This window comes from Myxocyprinus asiaticus, chromosome 36, assembly GCF_019703515.2.
Source record: "Myxocyprinus asiaticus isolate MX2 ecotype Aquarium Trade chromosome 36, UBuf_Myxa_2, whole genome shotgun sequence".
NCBI lineage: Eukaryota > Metazoa > Chordata > Actinopteri > Cypriniformes > Catostomidae > Myxocyprinus > Myxocyprinus asiaticus.
In genome coordinates, this window is record NC_059379.1 from 12,192,146 (window position 1) to 12,216,969 (window position 24,824).

General features: G+C 41.4%; 1 protein-coding gene across 1 annotated transcript in view; it reads right to left on the minus strand.

Annotated features, from left to right (window-relative positions):
* Nucleotides 1–16,279: 16,279 nt before the first annotated feature.
* The window catches only part of LOC127426893 (RNA binding protein fox-1 homolog 3-like), a 630,672-nt gene continuing 622,127 nt past the window's right edge, over nt 16,280–24,824 (minus strand). Inside the window, exon 17 of the mRNA XM_051674011.1 lies at nt 16,280–20,318. Within this exon, the coding sequence (XP_051529971.1) occupies nt 20,316–20,318 (3 nt within the window). The 3' untranslated portion in view covers nt 16,280–20,315. The remainder of the gene's footprint in view (nt 20,319–24,824) is intronic.

Sequence of the window (24,824 nt, forward strand, 5' to 3'; positions counted from 1 at the left end):
ATTTAGAGTATAAATGGCTTACAGTTTGATCTGTTTCTCACCCACACCTATTATATAACTTCTAAAGATGTGGATTTAACCACTGGAGTCTTAAAGATTACTTCTATGTTTCCTTTGTGATTTTTGGAGATACAAAGTTCTGATCACCATTCACATTATATGGAACTACAGAGCTGAGATATTCTTCAAAAATCTTTGTTTGTATTCTGCTGAAGAAATAAATACATAAACATCTGGGATGGCAGGAGAGTGAGTAAATGATGAGAGAATTTCCATTTTTGGGTGAACTATCCCTTTAAGTCACTCAAAAAAGTAATACACTACAAATAACTAAATTCATCTTCAGATTGCTTTACTGATTACTTCAAGGAAAAAGCAATTATATTACTAATGACTTTACTTTTAAGTTACTTTCTAAATCACTTTTCACAGAAAATGTATTTGCAATGCAAACAGATGTACATAATTCATGCTTTAAATGCACTATACATAAATAATTTTATTTTACAGTAACTAATATTATAGATTATTTAGTAATCAGATTACACCCAACACTGATCAGGACCATTGAGATTTTTTTCCCCATTATGACATTATTTTCATGACAATTAAGCCCTTTCCCTGAAATAGGCTTCGTTTTCTTCATGGAAAATAGCCGTTCTATTTCATTGTTCCAGACCGTTAAAACATAGTGGAAGGAGTCGTGCGCTCGCGCATCATATCGAGAAACTCACACTGATTTTGTCACACGTGACCCCGACCGATGACATGTAGAAAGCTATATCCGTTTCCGTCCACGCCATGGTTGGTCTCTTTGTCATTCTCACTGAAGAGATCTCGCTTGAGCATGCACAGCTCTTGGGCTAGCAAATTGCTCCCCACTATAGCTGTGTCTCGGGAAATACATCGGATTTAATCATCGGATTTACACATCGATATTCATTGGATTTAGACACCAGACTGAAGTGTTGGACTGCGTGGATCAAGCACTAGAGGAACCATTGGTTATCCAGGGTTTTTCATTCACTAACCAGCAGTATTGAGATGAGTGTTTTTTTTATCAGGAACACAGTGGTTAACCAGGGTTCTTACTGATACCGCTCTGTAGAGTTAACCATTGTTTTTATACGGTTACAATATATTGCCTGACGGACGCTCACTGGTGGACCAGAGCGTCATTCGGTGTAACGTGCAGTTACCGTGACAACTGTGGTAACACGCTTACTTACAGCACCTCTTTGTTGAGTTTAGATTAATATTTTGGCATTTCATTATTAACCCATTGGTTGACCAGGGTTCTCCATTTATTATATAGGTGAGCAATGGCTGCCTCATGCTCCTTCTGTTCATGCCCAATGGATCTTGTGGATAGCCATATCCAATGTCCTACCTGTCTAGGCATTGAACACATCAGAGAGGCCTTAATAGATCCCTGCCCTGAGTGTAGTTTAATGTCTTTGGAGGTAAGGCAGCATAGACTTGCTAAATTGGACCCTGATTTTCAGAATAATCCAACCAGGACCACAACTCAACAGACTAGCAGCAAGCGTCCAGCTAGTAAAGTTGAAGGGCCTCCAGCTCCTCTGCTACATTAACTCACCAAGTGGCTGAGCTTACAAACACAGTTCAGGGCATTCAAGCCTTATTGGCGGCCGAGGGTACGAGAGCGTGCACATCTGCCTCTCCTTTGCACCCAGTGCGAGCCGGTGTCCAGTTTTTCCAGGGAGAAGCTGGACACTGTGTTACAGTTGAGCAGGACCATTATCCATTTTTGGATGACATGCCCATCTTCACATTCCCAGTCTCAGCATTCCCATAGTGATGACGGCTCAGACCTCAATGGTACTGGACCTTCAGCAGTGTTTTCACTGCAAGATACGCTTAAGATGGCACTAGCCAGGCTGAATTTGGACCCACCTTCTCCTGTGTTGGGCCCTTCAAACCTCTTGAACCATCCAGTCTCCTGGCCAGAGGATTTCCTAATGCCAAGCTGTCCTGATTTCACTGAGGTAGTTTTTTTCTGCCTTTCGATCAGCTCCCTCATCCAGGCCTGATTGTGTGGCATGATGACCTGCTGGTCAGGACCTATAAAGCAGTCTCAGGCTTGAGTCGGGTAGGGATTTCCATGGCCCACCTGTTACTTGCACTTAATTCCACCATGACTGCTGCCCTACCAGACAGCACCACTTCAGATTTGCTTGACACATCCCTACAGACTTTGGGGTCAATTGCTTTCTCTAGTAGGAAGACCCTTGGGCTCATCATGCAGGCTAAACGGCAAGTGTGGCTAGCACAGTCTAAACTGCCAGAAGCATGTCATAACAGTCTTCACCAGCTACAGCTAGTACCTGGACAGGTTTTTGGATCAGCCACCCAGGAAGCTCTTGAATGCAGAGCGTGTGCAGCAGAGTCTTTCTCCCAACTTATTGAGCAATGTGTGAGTAACCCTGGTCTGCCATCACAACGGATGTCTGTCCGCCATGCGACCCCACTACAGCACAGGCAGGGCTACAGTCTTCAGATCCATCACAGACCCCCACTATGCACCAGTACTCGAGTGGCTCAGGACGCCCGCCAGGCCCTTGCCCTATCTGCAGAGGTCCAGAAGCTGTTAAACAAGGGTGTGATAGAACCAGTAAACCCCGGTGGATTTCATTCAAAATACTTTCTCGTCCATAAGAAGGATTGAGGGTTCAAACCCATCCTCAACCTCAAAGTGCTGTGGGCAGACAGGCACTTCCTGTCGATCAGAGCAGCGCACATTCCCGGTCACTGCAACAGCTCTCCCATTTTGTTCAGAGGCCGGGGGAGTGGTGTCTACACAGAGTGGTTGTCCAGTCAATTTGGGAAATTTACGGGACAGCATCAGTAGACCTCTTTGTCAGCAGGGCAATGACACATTGTCCGCTGTGGTTTGCAGCACAGGAGGAGCAGGGTTCGTTAGGTCAGGATGCCCTGGCTCATGACTGGCCAAATCTCCTTCTATGTGCTTTTTCTCCCCTTCTGCTTCTCTGGGCCATCCTGGCCCCTGGGGTTGTGCAGACACTCTCACAATGTTCGGCAGGAGTGAGGAACACTGTCATGAATGCCAGAGCTCCATCAACACATTGCATGTATGCCAGTAAGTGGAAAATCTTTATTTCATGCTGTACAGATTGGGCTCTTACTCCAGTTGACTGTCCTATCAGCTCAGTGTTGGACTTTCTGCAGCACTTACTGGACACTGGACATTCCGCAGCCATGCTAAGGGTGTTCGTGGCAGCTATATCAGCTCATCGGAACCCTGTAGGGGAGGTGTCATTCGGTGCAAATAAACTGGTGGTGACATTTCTTAAGGGAGCTATACGCTTTAATCCACCGGTGTGCATAGCACACACTCAGTGGGACCTTCAGGTGGTACTTGATAGCCTGTGTTCTGCACCTTACGAGCCTATTGAGCTGGCTGATATTAAGAGTCTTTCTATGAAGACTGCTTTTCTCTTGGCTAGAACATCAATGAGAAGGGTCAGCGAGCTACATGCCCTCTCAGTTAGTCCACAATGTCTCAGTTGGGGGCCCGAGGATAACCAGGTTACACTCTGGCTGAACCCAGCTTTTCAACCCAAGATATTGTCAGCCCAGTTTGCGAACCACTCTATTCATCTTGCTGCATTTTGACATGATGACAATGCCTCCTGTGTAGCCCTGTGTCCAGTATGAATGCTGTGACAGTATGTGTTGAGGACAGCTTCATGGTGTACCACTGATCAGTTGTTTATTCGTTTTGGTGTATGTCGGAAAGGTGCAGCTTTGTCCAAGGAACGTATAGCTCATTGGGTAGTGGACACCATTTCCAGTGCATATCATTTGGTGGACTGTACAGTTCCAACATCTGTTAGGTGCCATTCAACTCAAGCTGTGGGTACTTTATGGGCAGCACTGTGTGGCGTGCCCCTCTCTGATATATGTGCGGCAGCCACATGGGTGTCACCCTGTACATTCACAAGATTTTACAGACTAAATATGACCTCTGTTCCTTCAGTCAGCTCTGCTGTACTTCTGGACAGAATCTAGGTTGTATACTGCATATCGTCCTTGTGACTTGGCTGTATTCGTTTTCCACTATGTTTTAACCATCTCTGGCGATCTGGAACAATGAAATAGAACATTGGTTAATGGCGTCACCGTGGTTCTCATCTGGACTCTCTGGTCACTCGGACTACGAGAATGACTACAGAGATCGACCATGATGTGGACAAAAACGGATATAGCTTCCTACACATCATCGGTCGGGGTCATGTGTGACAAAAATCAATGCAAGTTTCTCGATATGATACGTGAACGCATGACTCCTTCCACTAGGTTTTAACTGTCTCTGGTGGTCTTCCACTATTCATAGAACCATGGTTATGCCAGTAACCAATGTTCTTATTTTTTCTCTTATTTTTTTAGGGTGAATTGTGATCTGGACATGCTTGTGTGAGATTCACTTGTACACATGATCAAAAACACCAAAACACTGGTACCTTCTACTCTGACATGAGAGATCTCAGACAACAAAAGCTCATTTAGAGACATTGAATTTCCTCTAGTTTGAGGTCTCTAATTGATCATGTATAAATGACACTGTGCCACAACTAAGAAAGGAAATAAGGGTTTGAAAAGGGGGAGGGGGTCTGTCACTGTGTCATCTTCTCCATCTCTCCCCGATGCCATGTTGTGGGCCTGCAAAACACCCTGACACACACTTCATCACCCTATGTTCAGGTAAAAAAAAAATCACTAAACTAAAAATGAGGCACTTTCTCACATCTGGTGCAATCAGGTGATTATGTACTAATGTTTCTCATTTCTGTGTTTGTTTTTTTCCCCTTTCCATCAGGATGAATAATGAGCATGACTTGCTGTGATGGCATGAAAAACGTAGTCCACCAGGAGCCTGTGTAATTCTGAGAGTCCGTTTTCAGAACACACAGATGTGGACCGAGATGTGTGGTGCCTGTACTATTCTGGGATGGACATTCAATCCCCCATCCCAGCAGCCCTGCCTATGCCCTGCAAATTAATGGGCCACAATCTTATTTCCTGTTGAACAAAAAAACTCGGTCAGCCCTTTCAAACTTCTTTTTGGCTTTGAGCGAAGGATGAAGAAGCACTTCGCAATGATTGTGCCGGTGAACTATTCCTCTAATCAGCTCATACTGAAATTTTTATCAAACCACAAGATCCAGTGTGGATCTTGGTTAAACATCACATCTGATGGACGATGCCTTGTTTACAGTATATCGCTGCCATCACCATGTGGCTCATTAGGACCCATACAGTCTAAAAGGTGAGCACCCTCTGCTGGGCCAAAAAATAACTTCAACTACGATGTTTCCTCAGAAGGTCTTCTATCCAGGTACTGACCAAGCTCAGACCTGCTTAGCTTCAGATCCAGATGAGAACTGCATAGTAATGGATAAACACTGGACAAATATTGACATATGCATGCATATTCAGTTGAAAACTCTGCTGCCCTCCACCTCTCCAGACCACTGAAGTAGGAATAAATATGGAGCCCCTGAGACTGAGTGATATCAACATTTGAACTTGACACCGTTCATAATAAACTCCTATAATAAAGCTTGAACAAGGGCATCACTGGGCTGCTTGTCACCATAGTTACAATATTCCAGCACAATTACAGTTCCCCCTGTGTCTCCCCCTCTATTTTATGTGATCTCTTTAAACAGCAGTAAGAAAGAGAAAAACTCTCTGCAGACCTCCAGGCATTTGAAAAAGAGAAAATCGAATAGAAGGAAGAGAGAGAGAGAGAGAGAAAAAAAATTTAGAGAAAGAAGAAGAGTGATAGAGTGAGAGAGAGAATTATACATTACAAATTATCCTTTTTTTAATAATCCATTTTATTCAGCGAACATCTAAATTCACACAATTAATGTCTTATTGTCTTTTCATCATTCACTTTAGATTGTGTTAAACATGACCGGTACTTCATGGCCTGGGTAATGATGTTATACTCTAACAGTCATGCTGATGAAGCGTTCATCAATTGAACTGAATTGAGAGGGGGAGCGAAAGGGAAAAATAAAGTGTGTTTGTGTGTGAGAGAGAAGGCAATACAGAGAGGATAACAATAACGTAACAAACCCCGACTGGCATTATTATGATTGCAGGCTTCCATTTTAAACAGGCGTGCTGTAAGCCAGCTGTAGCGGGATTGAATGTGACGGAGACATATTGGCTGCCCAACACAGGACTATTCCTCACAGCCAGAAGTAAACACAGCTAATACTCACTTGTCTTGAAAACGAAAAAGGCAAATCCATTTTGCTTAAAAACACAGTTACATACAACCCGACAGGTCAACCTTGAGAGACAACCTCTCAAATCAAATGCTTATGGGTTTGTATGCACTCCAGTGGCGGATTTAGGCATGGGCGACATGGGCAGTTGCCCAGGGCGGAATCATTTCTCATTTACAGTTTCTGGGTTAAAGGCTTATGTAACTTTACATTATCAACATGCACCCAGCAGGCCTACTTGTTGTTATTTATTTATAATATAATTTATATTAAATGGATAGTTCACTCAAATCTGAAAATTATGTCATCATTTACTTACCCTCATGTTGAGCCAAATACATATGCCTTTCTTTTTTGTGAGAAACACAAAAAGGTGATGTTAGGCAGAATGTTAGGGATTTAAAACCTCAGTCACCATTCACCTTCGTTGCATTTTTCCCCCATATACAATAAAAGTGAATGGTGAAGGAGGTTGTCAATCTGCCTCTTTACTCCTTTTGTGTTGTTATGATACTTAGTTGTGACTTGGTATTGAATAAATAGTATTTTTTAAAAAGATAATTCACCCAAATATTAAAGTTCTGTCATCATTTACTCACCCTAATGTTGTTCCAAACCCCTTTTACTTTTTTCTTCTTCTGTGGAACACAAAAGGAGATGTTAGGCAGAATGTTAGTCTCAGTCACCATTCACTTTAATGGCATCTTTTTTCCAGACACTGAAGGTGAATGATGACTGAGGCTAAAATTTTTAGGAGCCGTTCACACCGAACACATCCTAGACACGTGTGTCGACAAGTTTTTAACAGTTGCAGTTTTTTTTAACTTGACATGGCGTCTAAAAACCACAACACTCCTGTAGTATTTACATTTATGCATTTGCTTCTATCCAAAGTGACTTACAGTGCCCTTATTACAGGGACAATCCCCCTGGAGCAACCTGGAGTTAAGTGCCTTGCTCAAGGATGGAATGGTGGTGGCTGTGGGGATTGAACCAACAACCTTCTGCTTACCAGTTTAGTGATTTAGTCCACTACACCACCACCACTCCTAGTAGACTGGAAAAAAAAAAAAAACAGCGAGACGTGCAATGGTCAAAGTCATCCGTCTAGTGCATGTTTATATTGGAAAACAATTGAAAAGCGGCACAGACAGATGCAAAAATGCACTCACTGTGGATGGCCCCTAACATTTTATAATGTATGCACAGAATAGTGTGGCTTATTTTTTTTTTTAAACTTCAGCAACAGCAATATAAAAGACACCAATGTTACAAAAAAACGTATTAATAATCTAAAATAAATAAATAAATAAATAATAATATTTCTAAATAATATAGATATCCTAAATGTAGGGGTTTGTAATTGCCAAGCAACATAGTAACTTCTGGGTTTAAAGTTATTTTAGAATACTTCGAATGCGGCTCATCCAGTCAGAATTTAGAGTTAGAACTATTTGTTTTATAAATATTATTTGATCTCATATTTCATCCGAATTTGTTGAGGAGGCACTGCTTACCTTGCCTTAATGGAGAAAATGGCCCTTGGTTTATGTCCAGATACACTGGGAGTGTCAGAGAAGACATTTTCGTTTAGTTCAACCCATTTCTTATTAAGCAGACTGAATGTATCTAAGGGGGAGAATTCACATGAGGGTTAAAGTGAAATGAAAGCAGGCAATACTACCACCCCCATTCTTTTTTTCACAGTCTCTCCTTTTCTGCTCTCTGCTGAAAGCTGGCAGTAGATCAGCAGTGCTGCTGTGGTGTGTTTGCGTCGGGATTTGGAGACCTGTAGACAGAACACACACCGGGGAGCAACCATGTGTTTGCTCTTGTGTCTAGAAATCTGTGTGTGTGCGTGCCTGTAATGCTGGACAGTGCAGTTGTGATGGCAGATTAGTGAAGTGTGAGCCCAGAGGTGGGCAGACAAACGCTGACCTGCGTTTAATGAGATCCACTAGCAATGGAGCAAGCACCCAGAGTGTGTATCTGTGTTTGTGCTTGTTTGTTTGATGACTGAATGCTCCCTCTTGCTCCCATCGAGCCCTTAGTAAATATTTACTCTCATTTGAGTCTGTAATCTCAGCCGTGTCTCTGAGTCATGTCTACTCCCCCCCCCCCCCATCCCTATGATTCCCCCTTGATATTTCTTTATTTCTGTGGTTTTGCTTTGCCAGGCCTCACTGAGACTGCTGTTTCTCGACTGTAGTCAAACTGTCAGGCAAAAGTAAAGAGAAAAATTTGTGAGGTAATCGTCTCGGTTACTGTCGTAACCTCCGTTCCCTGATGGAGAGAACGAGACATTGTGTCGATGTAGTGACACTAGGGATCGATCTTGAGAGCCCGAGACACCTTCAGATCTTTGAGAAAGGCCAATGAGAATTGGCGAGTAGAATTTGCATGCCACTCCCCCCGACATACGGGTATAAAAGGGAGGCTGGAATGCGGATTCATTAAGGTTTTTGCACCGAGGAGCCGAGACAAGGTCCCGGCCATTACAGCGGTGTAGTACAGCCTGTGGCAAGAGGGACACAACATCTCATTCCTTCCATCAGGGAACGGAGGTTACGACAGTAACCGAGACGTTCCCCTTCTGTCACTCACTCGACGTTGTGTCGATGTAGTGACACTAGGGGTCCCTATACGAAACACCACAATGGCTGAACTGTGTTACGTGAACTGCCAATGCAGGTGTAGGCAAGCTACTTCTCTTCACAGAAAATTAGATTCGGCTTTAAATGCTCATAAAATGCGCTGGGGAAGGCGTTCTTTTCCGTTCCTATTCTTTCAGGGGGAAAAGACCTCGCGGAGACCACACCCTGCCCTGAAGGGGAGGGTAAAAAAGTGGCAAATACGTCATATGGGCCTGCGGCGGTAGAAACCCCTGTCTCACCTCGGCTGGAGGGACAGGCTCTATCGCTCACTTCAGTAGGAGGACCGCGATCTCCGCTCGCAGGACGGTAGCGCTATTGTCCTCCACTGACGTGAAGAGAACACCGCGGAACCAGGGCGAGTGCCTGGCAAATTGAATTGCATAGCCGAATCGGATGGTTCTGGCCAGCCAACGTGACGGGTTGGAAAGCGATAGCCACGCGTCCAAACTCCAGGCAAGGGGCACTAACGGATGGATATCATCCGACGTTCCTGGGGGTGGGGCCTCACGGCGGAGGGGAGCAGGGAGTGCCGCATCAGGGAGCGGTGCTCCGACCCGAGGCAGCCGCGCTGAGGGGACCCTCGAAGCACTTACCTTGCTCCGTGCGCCCGGCGTAAGGCGGGCCGGCGACTGAGGAGGAGGGGCTCTCGGGCCGTCCTCGAGACTTGTCACCACTGGCCGGCCGGGGGTGTGGTTTGTGTGATGCAGCGGGGCACGCGAAGGCGGGGGGCCACGTTCATGAGGCCCAGGCTGCAGGCGCTTGGTGTCCGGTAGCCGTGGGGACGGCGACCGTGAGCACTGGTGGTGTGACCCGAGGAGAGAGGAAACTGCTCTTTTTTTGACAAAGTGGGTACTGCAGCCCGTATGGGGTGCGGCGAAGAGAAAAGAAAAAGGGAACAAAAGATTTTCCTCCCGGCCCTCCACTGGGGGATGGAGTGGTCTGGCTACCAGCTCCGGAGTTCCCGCAGACATCTTGATCCTCGGGTGTCCCGTCTCATTTGCGCTTGGGAGCCCTCCTGGGGGTTTTCATGACTGGCCGAGAAGCGGGGGGTGTCCCTCTCCTGTGGGGGGCTCTACGCCGGGGCTGAGGGCTGGGATCAGGCTGGGGCGGAGCCGGTTAAGTTTGTGTCACTGCAGGGGGATGCCCTCGGTGAACAGACGGGGTGCGCACTCTTGAGCCACATCAGGGCAAGATGTGCTGAATGGCCTCCGTCTGTTGCTTCACCGCCAAGAACTGCTGGGCGAAGTCTTCGACGGTGTCGCCGAAGGGGCCGACCTGGGAGATGGGCACGTTAAGGAACTGCGCCTTGTCCGCGTCCCTCATCTCTACCAGGTTCAGCAACAGGTGGCGCTCCTGGACCACAAGCATGGACATCGTCTGCCCGAGTGCGAGCGCTGTGACCTTAATCGCACGGAGGGCGAGATCGGTCGCTGAGCGCAGCTCTTGTAGCACACTGGGATCAGAACTACCCTCATGTAGCTCTTTCAAAGCCTTGGCATGATGGACCTGTAAGAGGGCCATGGCTTGCAGGGCGGAGGCGGTGAAGATACACTCTTTAATGGTGGGTGGAGTGTTCCACTCAAGCCCAACACTCGCGGCGGCCTGGGCAAGCATGGCGGTCAGCTCCATGTCGGCCTCAGACTGGGCTGCCACACCTAAAGGCGGCAGCCCGTTCAAGTCTTCGGCGTCCGACATCACCAAGGCGCTCTCTGATGCAGTGATCAACATCTCATCCGGCTCACGAGCTCCGAAAGAGACATTAGGCTGGCACTGAGGCGAGCTGCCTCATCCCAGAACTGGACGGGCACAAACGAGCATACCCGGGAGTGGGCGGTCCATGGGGGTTTATCCGGCAGAACCATACCCATTGAAGCCCCCGAATCCCCTTCAGCGTCAACCAGGGTGCCTCGTACCCGTAGGTAGAAGGACCAGCGAGGGGGGCCGCTTAAGTGGCTTTCCCTCGAAAGAAGGAAAGCCACAACCGCAACGTTGCCATGGTCATGTTCTCACAATAAGAACATGAAGCATCCATGAATGCTTCCTCAACGTGATTTTGGCCCAGGCACGTGAGGCAGTGATCGTGACCGTCAGAGGCGGAGAGGTAAAGACCACATCCAGGAACTGCACAGAGATGGAAGGGCATCTTTAAAAAGATGTGTCTTTAAAAAGACATTCAACATCACTGTGCCTGCTCTAATAGAGGAAATATACTCTTTAGAGGAAATAAACTCTTTTAAAGCGCTATAGAAGCGCCCAGGGGCTTAGTCTGCAGTGGGGTGCAGAGTGGATAGAAAGCCGCTGGAATGCGCCGTATATCCAACAGCACATGCTTCTGAAGAGGTGAATGGATCAGTAGTAGTATTCAGCTCGCTGAAATACAACCGCTCGGCTCAGAAGAAAAAATCGGAATGAATCCGCATTCCAGCCTCCCTTTTATACCTGTATGTCGGGGGGAGTGGCATGCAAATTCTACTCGCCAATTCTCATTGGCCTTTTCTCAAAGATCTGAAGGTGTCTCGGGCTCTCAAGATCGACCCCTAGTGTCACTACATCGACACAACATCGACTGAGTGACAGAAGGGGAATCTCAGATTCAACACCATGATGACAACTTGAAGAACTGAACTGGTCAAATTAAATGTTTACTACACCAAATCTTATTTTGTGGTTGATTAGACCAGTGATTTTAAAACTTTTCAGACCAAGTAATACCTCTGATCAAATTGGACCTCCCAGTACCACCTAGACCACACTCATGACCAATTTGGCCAGTTTGGGCCTAATCCCAGTTAAGAAAACCCCTAATTCCAATACGCTTGTATCTGGTTGTTACATCTTTTGTAATGTTGGTTGGATATATTATTGTTATATTATCAAGGAGGTTTAAGTGTAGGGGTGGGGTAAAGTGTAAAATTATTGTGACTACATTTACCTGTTTTTTATGCATGTTTTATTTTGTATAAAAGTGGTTACGTTTAGGAATGGGGTGGGGTTAAGGGATCTTAAATACAGATATGATAGCATAATGTAACTAATTATTATTAAACATATTGCGGAAAAACATGAGCATTAAAACCAAAGATTGCTGAACGTATGATGCAATCATCCGATCAGAGGTGAGAAAGAAATGACAAGGACATTTTGTTTTATTATGCAGGCAAAATGTTGCTACGGTTTTGTCATGCAACACGATCACATGGGAGTTCTGCATGTTGTTTCTGAGAGTTCCAGTGCCCTCGGATCAACCATATTATACCAACTCACTGACAAGTGGCATTTCCTATCAGACATTTTTGCATCGGCTCCAGCATGTTTACCTTCCCTTGTGGCGCGACCAGAAAAGCGCGCTGTGTAAACAGCGTGGAAGATCTGTGTTCATTTCCCATGTTGAAATCAGGAAGTAACCGCTTCCGCATAATCAGGGATGAGCGCAATTCGGAGGTTGCATTTTCCCCTCAAACATTACATTTCTACTCCACCAATGGTTAGGATTAGCTTTGGGGTTTGGGTTAGGGGTTCAGTTTATAAAATATGCATTCCGCTTCATTATATTACAGCCTATTCAGCAGCTGAAAACAATGATCTTGGTGCCCCTTCGTGGACATCTGGAAAACAGAGCTCACACATGCCCGCCCATACGCCCAAAAACAGCTACCGCTTTGGCCACCCAGGGCAGTGTTGTGAATTTTGTTTAGCACACACAGATTTTTGGCTAAAGTTGATTAGTCTGTCGTCATGAGACTGCCCTGTCTAAACACATGCAGTTTTCTTTTAACAGTAAAATAAAAATATTTGAGTACAAACTACAGTATAGCTGATAATGTGGAGCTACACTTTTAAAATAGAATAAAGAATGAAATAGATACAATGAAAAAGATAAAAAAAAATAAGATTATTAAGAAAAATAAATGTAAAGTATTTAAAAAAATATTTTATTATATATGCTGTATACTTATTCATGTGACCAGGGGTGGACAGGCCCTGGGAGAATTGGGACTTTTCCCAGTGGGCCGGCCACAAAACAGGCCGAACGGGCCGTGACTTGCTGAAGAGGGCCGCAAAACGGCGCCGCGATATGCCGAAGGGGGCTGCGATATGCTGAAAAGGACAGTGGCTAACTTTTGGGCCTGTTTTGATGTAAATTTCAGGGCCAAATTCTCTTCCCAGTCTGCCCCTGCATGTGACTCATGACTTGTCACTTGCTCAGTCAGTCCATTCTAATCCTGATTTTCACAGGATCACAATGGAAATTGTAACTGTGTCAACAAGCTCGAATCAGTACAGAACAGCACAGTTTAGCAACGTTTACCGTTAGCCTTTACAGCCCATGTGACTGCTTGAGAAATATAGTTCACCAATAGCATCAGGATGCGTTCTTGATGGTTGAAACAGTTGGGAGGGAGGGGCGTTGTAAGATACTACTGCTCAATTTAAAATGAGAAATGGGTGAATATCTCATCTGCTGGGTCTCATTATACCTCTGCCTCGTGACAGACACCACATTACCGCATCGAAAGAGACCCTTTTAAAAAGAAGGGATTTATTTTGTGGAATGAATTACCAAGTATAATTAAAGCTTTAATCTCCCCTTTCCCCTCAACAAAACAATTTTGTACGAACCCAGAGAAGCAATCCAAAATTAATTTACCGCACCAGTGATTAGTATTAATGCTTTACCATTTTTTTCCTCTTCCATTGCTTGCCTCTCTCTTGCGCCACGCTCACATGAAAGGATATGGACTGTTGTTACATGTGATATTCATGTGTAATTAATACAAGTCTAGCAGAGCACATGAGGCAAGCCGGCATGTACTTTTAAAGGCTTGCACACTGGGAACTTTTGTTTCCAGTTGGCAGGGTTTAAGATAGTGTCTAAAACTTTGCTTGTCAAGCCTGTCAGTCATAATGGAAGGCCCAAGTAAAGCAAGCTTATTAATGGATGATTTCTAAATGGGGAAAGGTGACATCGGGTTTCAGTTGATTGGACACAGAATTGCATATGGAGCTGCGCTATTGGTTTCATATCAAGAAGGGATGGAGAAATGTCTAGATGTGTAAACTGTCTCATGGGTCTTTATGCTTCATGATGAAACTTGTTTGTATAAAAGAATGTGAGCTCATGTATGAGTGGATTCTTTTTCTTTATTCCCCATTTCCCCTCCTTTTTTATATGACAGATGAGAAGTGACTGGAAAATTACAAAAAATGTATTGCTCAAAGGTTGTTTGTAGCTTTAAAGGAATATTCCAAGTTCAACACAAGTTAAGCTCTATCGATAGCATTTGTTGCATAATGTTGATTTTCACAAAAATGAATTTAGGCTCATCCCTACTTTTCTTAAAAAAAGTTTACAGTGAGGCACTTACAAATGCAGGGAATGGGACAATTTTTAGAGGGTTTAAACACAGAAATGTGAAGTTTATAATTTTATAAAAGTACTTGCATTAATTCTTCTGTTAAAACTCATGTATTACTTAAGATATAAAGTTATTTTAGGGTTTGTTGACATTACATTATTATGGCAACGAAGTTGTAAAACTGGCTATAACTTCACACAGAAAGCATAAGAAAGTGATGATATCACACTAAATCATGTTTACACGCGTACTGAGTACTTTAATGTTCAGTAATTGGCCCCCAATCACTTCCATTTTAAGTGACTCACTGTAATGCAGATTTTTGCTTTAAAAAAAACAACAACAAAAAAAACAGAGGGGCAAGTCAAAATTTTCTGTGGTAATCAATATGCCACAAATGTAGTCGATTAAGCTTAACTTGTATTGAACCTGGAATATTCCTTTAATCGAGTTTTCAGTTTTGGTTCAAGCATCAACTTTGTTCCAGATGTTTCTCCTAAAATTCTGTATAAGAAATAAAAACAGATACAAATGAGACTATTGTTGACAAACAGCAAGAGTGTAGAGCTATACAAATTAATGTGGATAGAATTATTCAATTCGGTCCAGGGAGAATTTGATGAGAAATGTTTGAAATGAAATTTCACAATTTTGATTGCAGATTTTAATATCTTGGCAAACTGAGTACTGGAGTCTTTTTCTCCAAAGAAATCTCTGAGAAGCAGAAGACCTATGTAAAAGTCTCCATCTGCTCTCACTTTAATCTCCTTGCTATCTAGGAGAAACAGTTAAGATATTATGATCAAGATATTATCTCATTTGTTTTTATTTTCTACTATGTGTTTCTATTTAAAACGGGTAGAGACAGCTTCATTCTTTGATTACAAATCAATAAATTGGCATGTAAAAGAAACAATGAGACAAAAATAAATGCTTTTTGCCTCTTCCTATTGTCCTTCCAGAACCATCTTCTTATTGTTTTCTGTTTTTTTCTACTAGATCCTCTGGTGACCTCAAGAAGAGGCGTGCAGTCCTCTTTGATTGGACGAGACCTTCCACAGCCCGTGTAATGAGGGAATGACAAAGTACTGAGCCATGGGATCAATGTTGTAGGTGGAAAGCTGTTCGTTAGCGTAGGTATGTGAACATCTTTGTGCTGCTTTGTAGGGTGCAAAAGGGGATCGATGGTGCGTTTGCTTTGTGTAGGTAAATGATCGTTGTGGAGATGGACACAAACACTTTGTCTTGTGGCCCTTGGGGAACAAAAGACAAATTGGTCTAAACTCACATCATCCCTTTCACTCTCAATTCTACAACTTAACACTGACAGTGATACATATGGAGGAGCTTCGACGAAGACTCTTGCTCGTATCTTCGTAAGAAAATATCTTTCGGCGACACGGGTTTATAGAAGGTCAAAGGCTACTTTAAGATGGAACATATGTTCAGACAGCACGTGTTTAATATTTGATTTGATGTATTTCAGGACACGTTTAGTAACACATATTTGGTAAAAGGAGAGAAGGGAGATGCTGATGTCTGTGTTGGCAATCAAGGTGATTCTCTGTTGAGATTTGGACAGAATATATCTGCTGAAAATAATAAGGTGTACATGGAAGATGGGTGTCCATGAATCTAAAGATATTCCTTATTTTTCTAAATGTATTCCTATATGTATAGTTAAAACGCTTTCAAAACAATACTTTATATCATCTTTGGTCAATTTAACTGCATAAAACCATCATTAAACAAATGTACATCTATCTTTGTCAGACAATAAAGTGGTGCAATGAATCCAGGACATGCTAAAATATGTAAAGGTAATTAATAGAGAAACCTGGTCAACATTGATTTAACCAACATAAGTTCGACCTGGTGAATATTATTTAACTATGTGATATAAAGTATGTTAAGTGTACATGCTGTGCAAATAGAGTATGCTTGATCCAGACGTCATATACAACTTCAGAGATTTGAGTCTCTGTTACTGAAGAAAGAAATATTTATTTATAACCATATTAATCATGATAGTAATAATAATAATAATAATAATCATAATAATATAATGATTCATTAATAAACAGTACTGGTTGTCTGAAGCACATTGGATGCATATAGAAAGAAAACTGAAATTTAGAGAGTACAGAGCCAGGACAGCAGAAGTTTAGTCATTTCATTTTTAGATAGAATACTTTATATTGGTTTCTTTTTTCTTTACTCCCCCCCCTCCCCCCCCTTTACTTGTATGTATTTGGAACAACTTAAAAATTAGAAAGAAAGACTGAAACAAACTGAACAAAAACTAACAAACAAAACAAAACTGAATAATTAAAATAGATTTGTTGCTGCGTAGAGCTTGTGTTGCACATGAAGAGAACCTTTTTCTAATATAATACATCTTATATTGAGATGATAAGAGGAAGTAGCTTTTGTATATTTTCAGTAGAAAACAAAGGGGCTGGAAGCACGCACACACACATACACGCATACACGCTCACACTCACTAAATGGGAGTACAGTAACATCACTGAGTCATCTAACTCGACTTCCATTCAAACTTTTGTGCTTCGGGGATCTGGCAATGACAATGAGGGAAATCAGGTTGGCAGGAGATTTGTTTTTTTCCATTTTTGTGTGATGAATGGGGTTGGGATAAACATTTGCCAGGTTAAGTTTGTCTTTTCCATTGGCTTGGTTGTGTTTGAATGAAGTTCAAGGGAACTGTTGCTGTGCAGACAATAGGTGAACTGCATAGCTGGCCTTAAAATAGCTGTATTTGAAGGATGTTTTGGATGAAGGAATAAGTGGGAGATACATGCTTTCTTGGGTTTCAGAGGAGAGACAATAACCAGACTACATTTTGCATTGGTTCTCTGCTTTGGGTTGAGGAAGACGGTGAATGGCTCTGGTGCTCAGGTAGGTGGGGTTTGCTTTGTTTTATAGGAAAAGGAGAGCATAGAGAAGACAGCAAGCCAAAGAATACAGTGCAAAAGCTGACATATACAGGACATGTAAACAAGTAATGTCTCATACATACTAAAGCAAAGAAATAAACCCAGAGGTCTCGGATCTCTGTAGAATTGACATCTTTTTGTTAGGTTGTTCAGTCAAAGTCTCCTCCAGAGCAGAATCCGCCGCTCGGCTTATAGTGTCCCTGAAACAATGCGTCTTGGCCACACAAGCTCCCATCCACCACGGCTAATGCATCATTAACCAACTGACCAGCGAATGAATGCCTCCAATCTCAAGGAAATGGTTGTCTTTGATGATCCTTTAAGTAACAAAGTAGTACAGTCGCTAAGATAGGAGTCACCAGCTTTGTAGAAAATAAAGTTTTGTTCTGAGAGGAGAAATGCAGCACAGAGGAGTTAGATCATTATCTATGGAAGGGAACACATCGGTTCTGTCATGTAACACCTGAGTCCAAGGAAGCACATGATTTTGCAAAGCTTGGGAATGCTGTCTGTAGAGATGGATTGTTTATATGTTTTTTTAATGTACAATTCCTTCTCACTATGCCAAAATACACACTGTAAAAATTGAAAACGTGCAGTTGTTAATTTACGGAGCTATTACTACCTGATCTGACCATTAAGATGACTTTTGTTGGTGTAACCTTATGCAGTCAGGTCGATACAGTCATATTAAAGGGGTAATTCACCCAAAAATAATTTACTATGCCTCATGTTGTTCCAAAGTAGTATGAATTACTTACTTATGTGGAACACAAAAGGAGATGATAGGCCTCAGTCACCATTCACTTTCATTGCATGGACAAAGATGTGAATGGTGACTGAGATAAAGCACATTTTTAGGCTACCAAACAAAACATTTTTACAGTGCATTTCTTTCCCAGAAAATCAACCATGTTCCACATCAATAACATATTCCCATTTTTTTTTTTTTTTTTTTTTTTTTTTACATATATTATAGAATGACAACTCTTATCAGAAGACTTCTAAATGTGGGTCAATTGTTCACCATTTGCATCAAGGAAAAGAAAAAGATTTGAAAAAATGTTTCGATATAAATCAAAGAGCATAATTACACTCTGGTTAGAACACATCCGTAAACCATTCCGACTCTTCCGATCATTTTATGTCTTTCTGTCATTGTCCTGTAGGGTCAGGATGTCCATTAGTTGACTGGAGTGCTCCTGTTATAAAATAGAGGTGTCCGCTGGTCCGTGTCTCCATCAGGTCCAGCTTCAGAACAAAGACTTGCTTTACCATGTCCACACATTTACAAAGTACTGCTTAAAAAGACATGTACGTAAAAAGTTGAATTACATTCAATAGCTGAACCCAAGATACAGACAAACAGAAACAATGCCACACAAGTGAAAATCTCTTGATACTTGCATAAATTGCCACCAAAAAATAAACCTGGACCACCATTGAAAACAAAAAGATACAATCCTCTTGAAGGGTCGCAAAATCACAAATAGATATACCCATATATAAATGTTTTTCATACTGGTAATACAATAATACAACATTAGTAAATGGCTACAATCGACGTTTGACCACGCTGAGCAGCATGTAATTAGTACAACGTTGAAATATATAAGGATGTCACTGAAATGGAGCTCGGTAGAAGTATAAAGGTAACAGATCTTTACTAAAACTTTGCTCACTAACCCCATTACCAATCCACCGCTCGTTTCACGCTGTTATCCACCTTGCGGCGTGCGGGAACCCAATTCCAAGATGGATAGTGAAACTCCTGTCACAATACCGAGCAGACAGATCCAATTTTCTTAATTTGTAGCTCCCTGATACCACATACAAAAGTGTTTACTACACAGCACAGCCACCTCCACAACACTACAATGAAATGCTTTTTGGTAGCCCTGGGCTCTGAGGCTGCTGCACCCAACACAACTCTATAAAGCCCCTTTCAGCCCATAACTGCCTCAAACTCCACATCCTCACACACAAGAACACACACACATCCTTGTAAAACCTGTGTTTCACCTCATTGGGCAACTTTATATTGTGCTACAAACAACAGAGGGATGACAGCGATGATGGGTCTTGAGAACTACTGGTGCCCCCCTTTCCTACTATGAGACTGTCTATTGTCGACTTGGCTCTGTTTGTATATTTACATTGTCTTTGCTTGTCTCATTCAGTATGACACCTGAATAGCTTGATAAAAGACTTTCACAACAATGCAACCTGATGTTTTGGAGTTATGTAATTGTTCATAACATTTTTGTAAAGTGGATCTTCTGATGGAAATTTGAAGTCCCATGCAAGTTTGTACGCCTTAATTTAACATCTAGACAGGATGGTTAGAAAAAGGATATTTCGCTGCCCATACAGTAGCGACTAAAGGCCTTTGACATTTTCCCAAGGAAGCAATTCAGCTCAATAGGAAGTTGAACCCATACAATCCTGCCAATGGAAGACCCATCCGTGCCATATTCAAAGGGCTTCGGATGAAAAGTGGCCACATGGAATCGTGTCTATTGGGCCCTCAGCCTCTCCGACCACCCTCCTTGATGCCACCCACTATCTAGATGCAGGCAGCACAAGGAGGTCTGCGGTGGGAGGGTGGTGGGGGGTGTGAAGGAACAACACGTACACCCCCCAGCCCCCATCCTACAGTGCTAATTCATCACTCTGTTGCTATAGTGTTTTTTTTTCTTCATTTCTCTTTTATAACATATTTATACATACATATATATCGCTATATAGATATACACTCATCTTTTTCATCTTTTTGAAACCATAAACTTAAAAAAGTTTAGAAAAATAAAAAGTTTTATGATGACCTCTCCTCTTCTCCAAAAGGCTGTCCCAGGTGAAAGCTAACCCCACTTCCCATCCACAGCTTGGCTGTGTCAGTCTTGCGTCCCCACAGAGATGAATAATGCCTTTTCCTGACAGCCCCAGTGTAAGGATTTCCTCTTCTTTTTGTGTGTTTTTTTTTAATTGACACTCTTTTTTTCCTTTATAATTTTGTTCCTTTTAAGCTGATGTCCATCTCTTCTACTTTGTCTTCTTTCTTTATATTTACTATAAATAGAAAAGAAATAGTAAAAAAAAATTAGTCAATCTTCAATATAAGATATAAAGCTGCATGCACATTATACTTAGCATGCACAGAGTGGGGTCCAAAAGTCTGAGGTCACTAGTGAAAATGATTCTATTTTGCATTTTTCCCCTTATTTAATGCATTATTTAGCATAACAACAAGTTGTAATAACAAAGTTAAACTTAAAATTATACACCATTCCTTAGTATCTGTTATGTGCCTCTTTTGCTTTAATGACAGCATGCACTTGAGCTGGCAAGGAATAATTTGTGTAAAGCTTGATCCATGTTATTTCAGCATGATTTGAAATTGTTTCAAAGAGCATCCTGTGTGCTTCAGTGGAAGCTAAGAAACCAGACCTTTTGTACAAGTTAACATGGTCAATGTCACAAATCTGCTTATTTGATTAGTGACTTAGAAATAGTGCACAATCGTAATTATTCCTGTCATTTTACACTATAACGTTTCTTTTACATTTTTCAAAATCCTAAAACTTTGTTTATTTTCAGGTTTAAGTAAAATTTCCCCAGATTCTCAATGTGGTCTAAGACTTTTGGACCCCATTATTTGAAATATAAGAAAGTAATTACATCTTAAACGTGCAAATCATGTCGCAAGAAAAAAAAAATATTCTGATTACATTCATGAATAAAATCCTTGGGTGTAACACTAAACACACATTGTGAAATTATCTCCCAAATCCTGTATTAGAGTAACTGAAGTGAAAATACGGCTCAACAGGGAAAGCTTCCGCAAAATTTTCTGCATAATGAGTTGACTGGATTGATCAGAGGCATGGTGGTTGCGATGTAGAGTACAATGGGGCTGAAAAGATGTCCACCGGTCAGGAAGAGCAAAGGAGAGGGAGGAGGAGATCCGGGTATCCTGGGGGCTCTCGCCCTGACAGAAGCTCTCTAATTCAGGGAGATGTGGTGCCACGTGGAGGAGCCTCAGAAGAGCGAGCAGACCGACTTTAATTTTAACATGACTTTGTAGTTCTTCACCCATCCCTGGAGGAGTACACAGATGTGCTCAGGAATACTGATCATGCCCAACGATGGGCTTCTGTTCTCTGCTCGGGGCATATTATCTCTCAAACAGACACGGGAGGCACCTCGAGTTTTTGCTTGACAAACACGAGCAGAAACAGAATGAGGGAGATGTGATAGAGCTGCAGCAGAGAAACTGTTGGTGGGCAGCCATTCCGATGAAATCCAAACGTTGGCAACATGGTACATGCTTAGACCCCTCATTCAACTTATAAGTCTTGTCAACAGCACAGTGAAAACTCCCCACTTTGTCAGAGTAGTAACATTTGACAAAACTGACAGCATGTAAAAACTTCTCTGCATTTTGATAAAACAACAACAAAAAAAAAACAATACAATGTATATGATAATTAAAAATAACAAATATTACTAAATCATGATAGACTGATTGATATATCCGCCAGGCTGATAATGTCAGATGGGCCAATTAACAGGACTGATAGCTTGCACTTTTTGCATTTTAAATTTTTGTAATTTTTTTTTTATCTAATTCTATGCAAAATAAATGTTCATGTAATTTTTGCAATTTTGCAAATGTCTTTTTGTAAGGTTGTCAATCGTTTAAAATGTACAGTCAAATTAATTACATGACATGAGAGTAATTTTGTTATAAAAAAATTATATAATTAATCACAATTAATCACACATATCAATATTTGCTCAGAAAGTTAATTGCGTAAATTTTTTCAACACGTTATTTTTTTTATATAATTTATCGTGTTGAATTAACACCTTAAATCGACAGCCTTACTTATCGGATATTGATATTGTATTTCATATACAGACCCCATCGAATTTATCAGATACGTTGAAGTGTTGCAAAATAAAGAAAAAAACTAAACATAGATGTTATAATTTTCCTTTTATTTAGACACAAAAATTGCTTCAGTATTCGTTATTTTTATCTTATGTACATAGCTTTAACTACTGAATCTTTAGAGTCCAAAAACAAATGGATATATGAGAGCAGAATGTAGTACCAGTCAGGTTATACCAGATGATGTGATTTGTATACGCTGAAAATTCCTAACACAATGTGCATGAAATGGACAGCAAGTACACATTTAATACCACGGATTATACATAAAAAAGATGTTCATATATTTATATATACTATTATGTACAAAGATTACTGTTTTTGCTTATTTAAAAAAAATAAAAAATAATAATTTTCTAAAAATCCTGACAGAAGAACATTGCACACTGAAACGGCACATCGAATAGACACAATTTTAAATCACTCTTTAAAAAATGCAGAAAGTTAATGAGGTAAGAGATGATTCATGTAATATTAAATTGTGTTATTGTCCAGTATTGCCCAGTTAGGGTCTATAATTGACATAATTCTATGCTATCTCAGCAGCTGTTTTAAGCACAGTCGGATCAGCAGAAGGAAGGCAGAGAAATAAACAATGCAATCAATTTTTTTCCCCCTCAAATTTAAATAAATAAAATAAATTCTCAGCTTTCGTTCTGTCCAGTTTTTACTCTCAAACAGACCTCTTAGTAAATTAACATTTGTGCCATCAAATTGGGAGAGATGAAAGATACAAATCTGCTGCCGTTTCGACTGGCCCCTGGCCCAGGGTGCCATCTTTCAAATGACCGAGCTAATTAAACAGGCAATCTTTTAACGGCCCACTGCAGTGTCCATGCAAGACGAAGACTTCCATCTTGTCAATCTGCAAGCTTACACATTCGTTTAGAAGACTGCAAAGTGTCTTCTCAGCAGACATTTCATGCCCAGCCCTGTATTTCTCTCTCTGCCTTAATGCTGGAATTAAATAAATGGGTGATTGAGTCCTAATATAGTTGCTTGATTAGTTTAATTGTCAGAAATAGAGATGAAATGCCTTAGTCAAGAATATGATCACCCTTTGCATGAGTTAACTCAATCAGATTCATTTACAATTCTGCATAGATATTTACAAAGAGGAAGCATGGGTATCATGGTCAGACTAAGCAAATAGTTTTGCCACTTTTGAAGGCAAACAAAACACAAAACACAGAAGAGAATTTCATTTAAAATATAAATTACTACTAAAAAAACCCTGACAATCAGCCTCAGGACATATCTGGTGAATGCAACAAGTCAGTTAAAATTGTGTCTGCCACATAAATTAAACTGAGGTCAGAGGGTAGCTTAAATACCTTCCCGTTATTTGGAAAAAGGACATAAATTGAAATAGCTCAACAACACACAGCACAGAGTTATTGACTCAGAAACACATTTTGGCATACTATGCTCTCTCCTCTTCTCAGAAAAGGTATAAACAAATTTGATTTAATGCTGTTGTATAATATAAAAATGTCAACACATAGCAGTCTTTAGGGAGTATTATAAGTTTACAAAAGAAAAGACTTTGTATTTTATCTCATATAGTTATGTTTTTGACATATAGTGGCAGGGTTTTCTTTTGCCACATCTGTGTTATTCATGTACTGTTTTTCATTTTCAAATTGCTCAATATATTACTATATAAATATATATATATACACACACACACTGGTGGCCAAAAGTTTGGAATAATGTACAGATTTTGCTGTTTCAGAAGGAAATTGGTACTTTAATTCACCAAAGTGGCATTCAACTGATCACAAAGTATAGTCAGGACATTACTGATGTAAAAAACAGCACCATCACTATTTGAAAAAAGTCATTTTTGATCAACTCTAGACAGGCCCCATTTCCAGCAGCCATCACTCCAACACCTTATGCTTGAGTAATCATGCTAAATTGCTAATTTGGTACTAGAAAATCACTTGCCATTATATCAAACACAGCTGAAAGCTATTTGGTTCATTAAATAAAGCTTAACATTGTTTTGTGCTTGTTTTTGAGTTGCCACAGTATGCAATTGACTGGCATGTCTTAAGGTCAGTATTAGGTAAAAAATGACAAAAAAGAAACAGCTTTCTCTAGAAACTCGTCAGTCAATCATTGTTTTGAGGAATGAAGGCTATACAATGCTTGAAATTGCTAAAAAAACAGTCTTCAAAGACAAAGGACAACTGGCTCTAACAAGGACAGAAAGAGATGTGGAAGGCCCAGATGTACAACTAAAAAAGAGGATAAGTACATCAGGATCTCTAGTTTGAGAAATAGATGCCTCACATGTCCTCAGCTGACAGCTTCATTGAATTCTACCCGCTCAACACCAGTTTCATGTACAACAGTAAAGAGAAGACTCAGGGGTGCAGGCCTTATGGGAAGAATAGCAAAGAAAAAGCCACCTTTGAAACAGAACCCCCCCCCCCCAGAAAAGAGGAAAGGTTAGAGTGGGCAAAGAAACACAGACATTGGACAACAGATAATTGGAAAAGAGTGTTATGGATCTTAACCCTATTGAGTTTTTTTGGGATCAGCTAGACTGTAAGGTGCATGAGAAGTGCCCGACAAGACAGCCACATCTATGGCAAGTGCTACAGGAAGTGTGG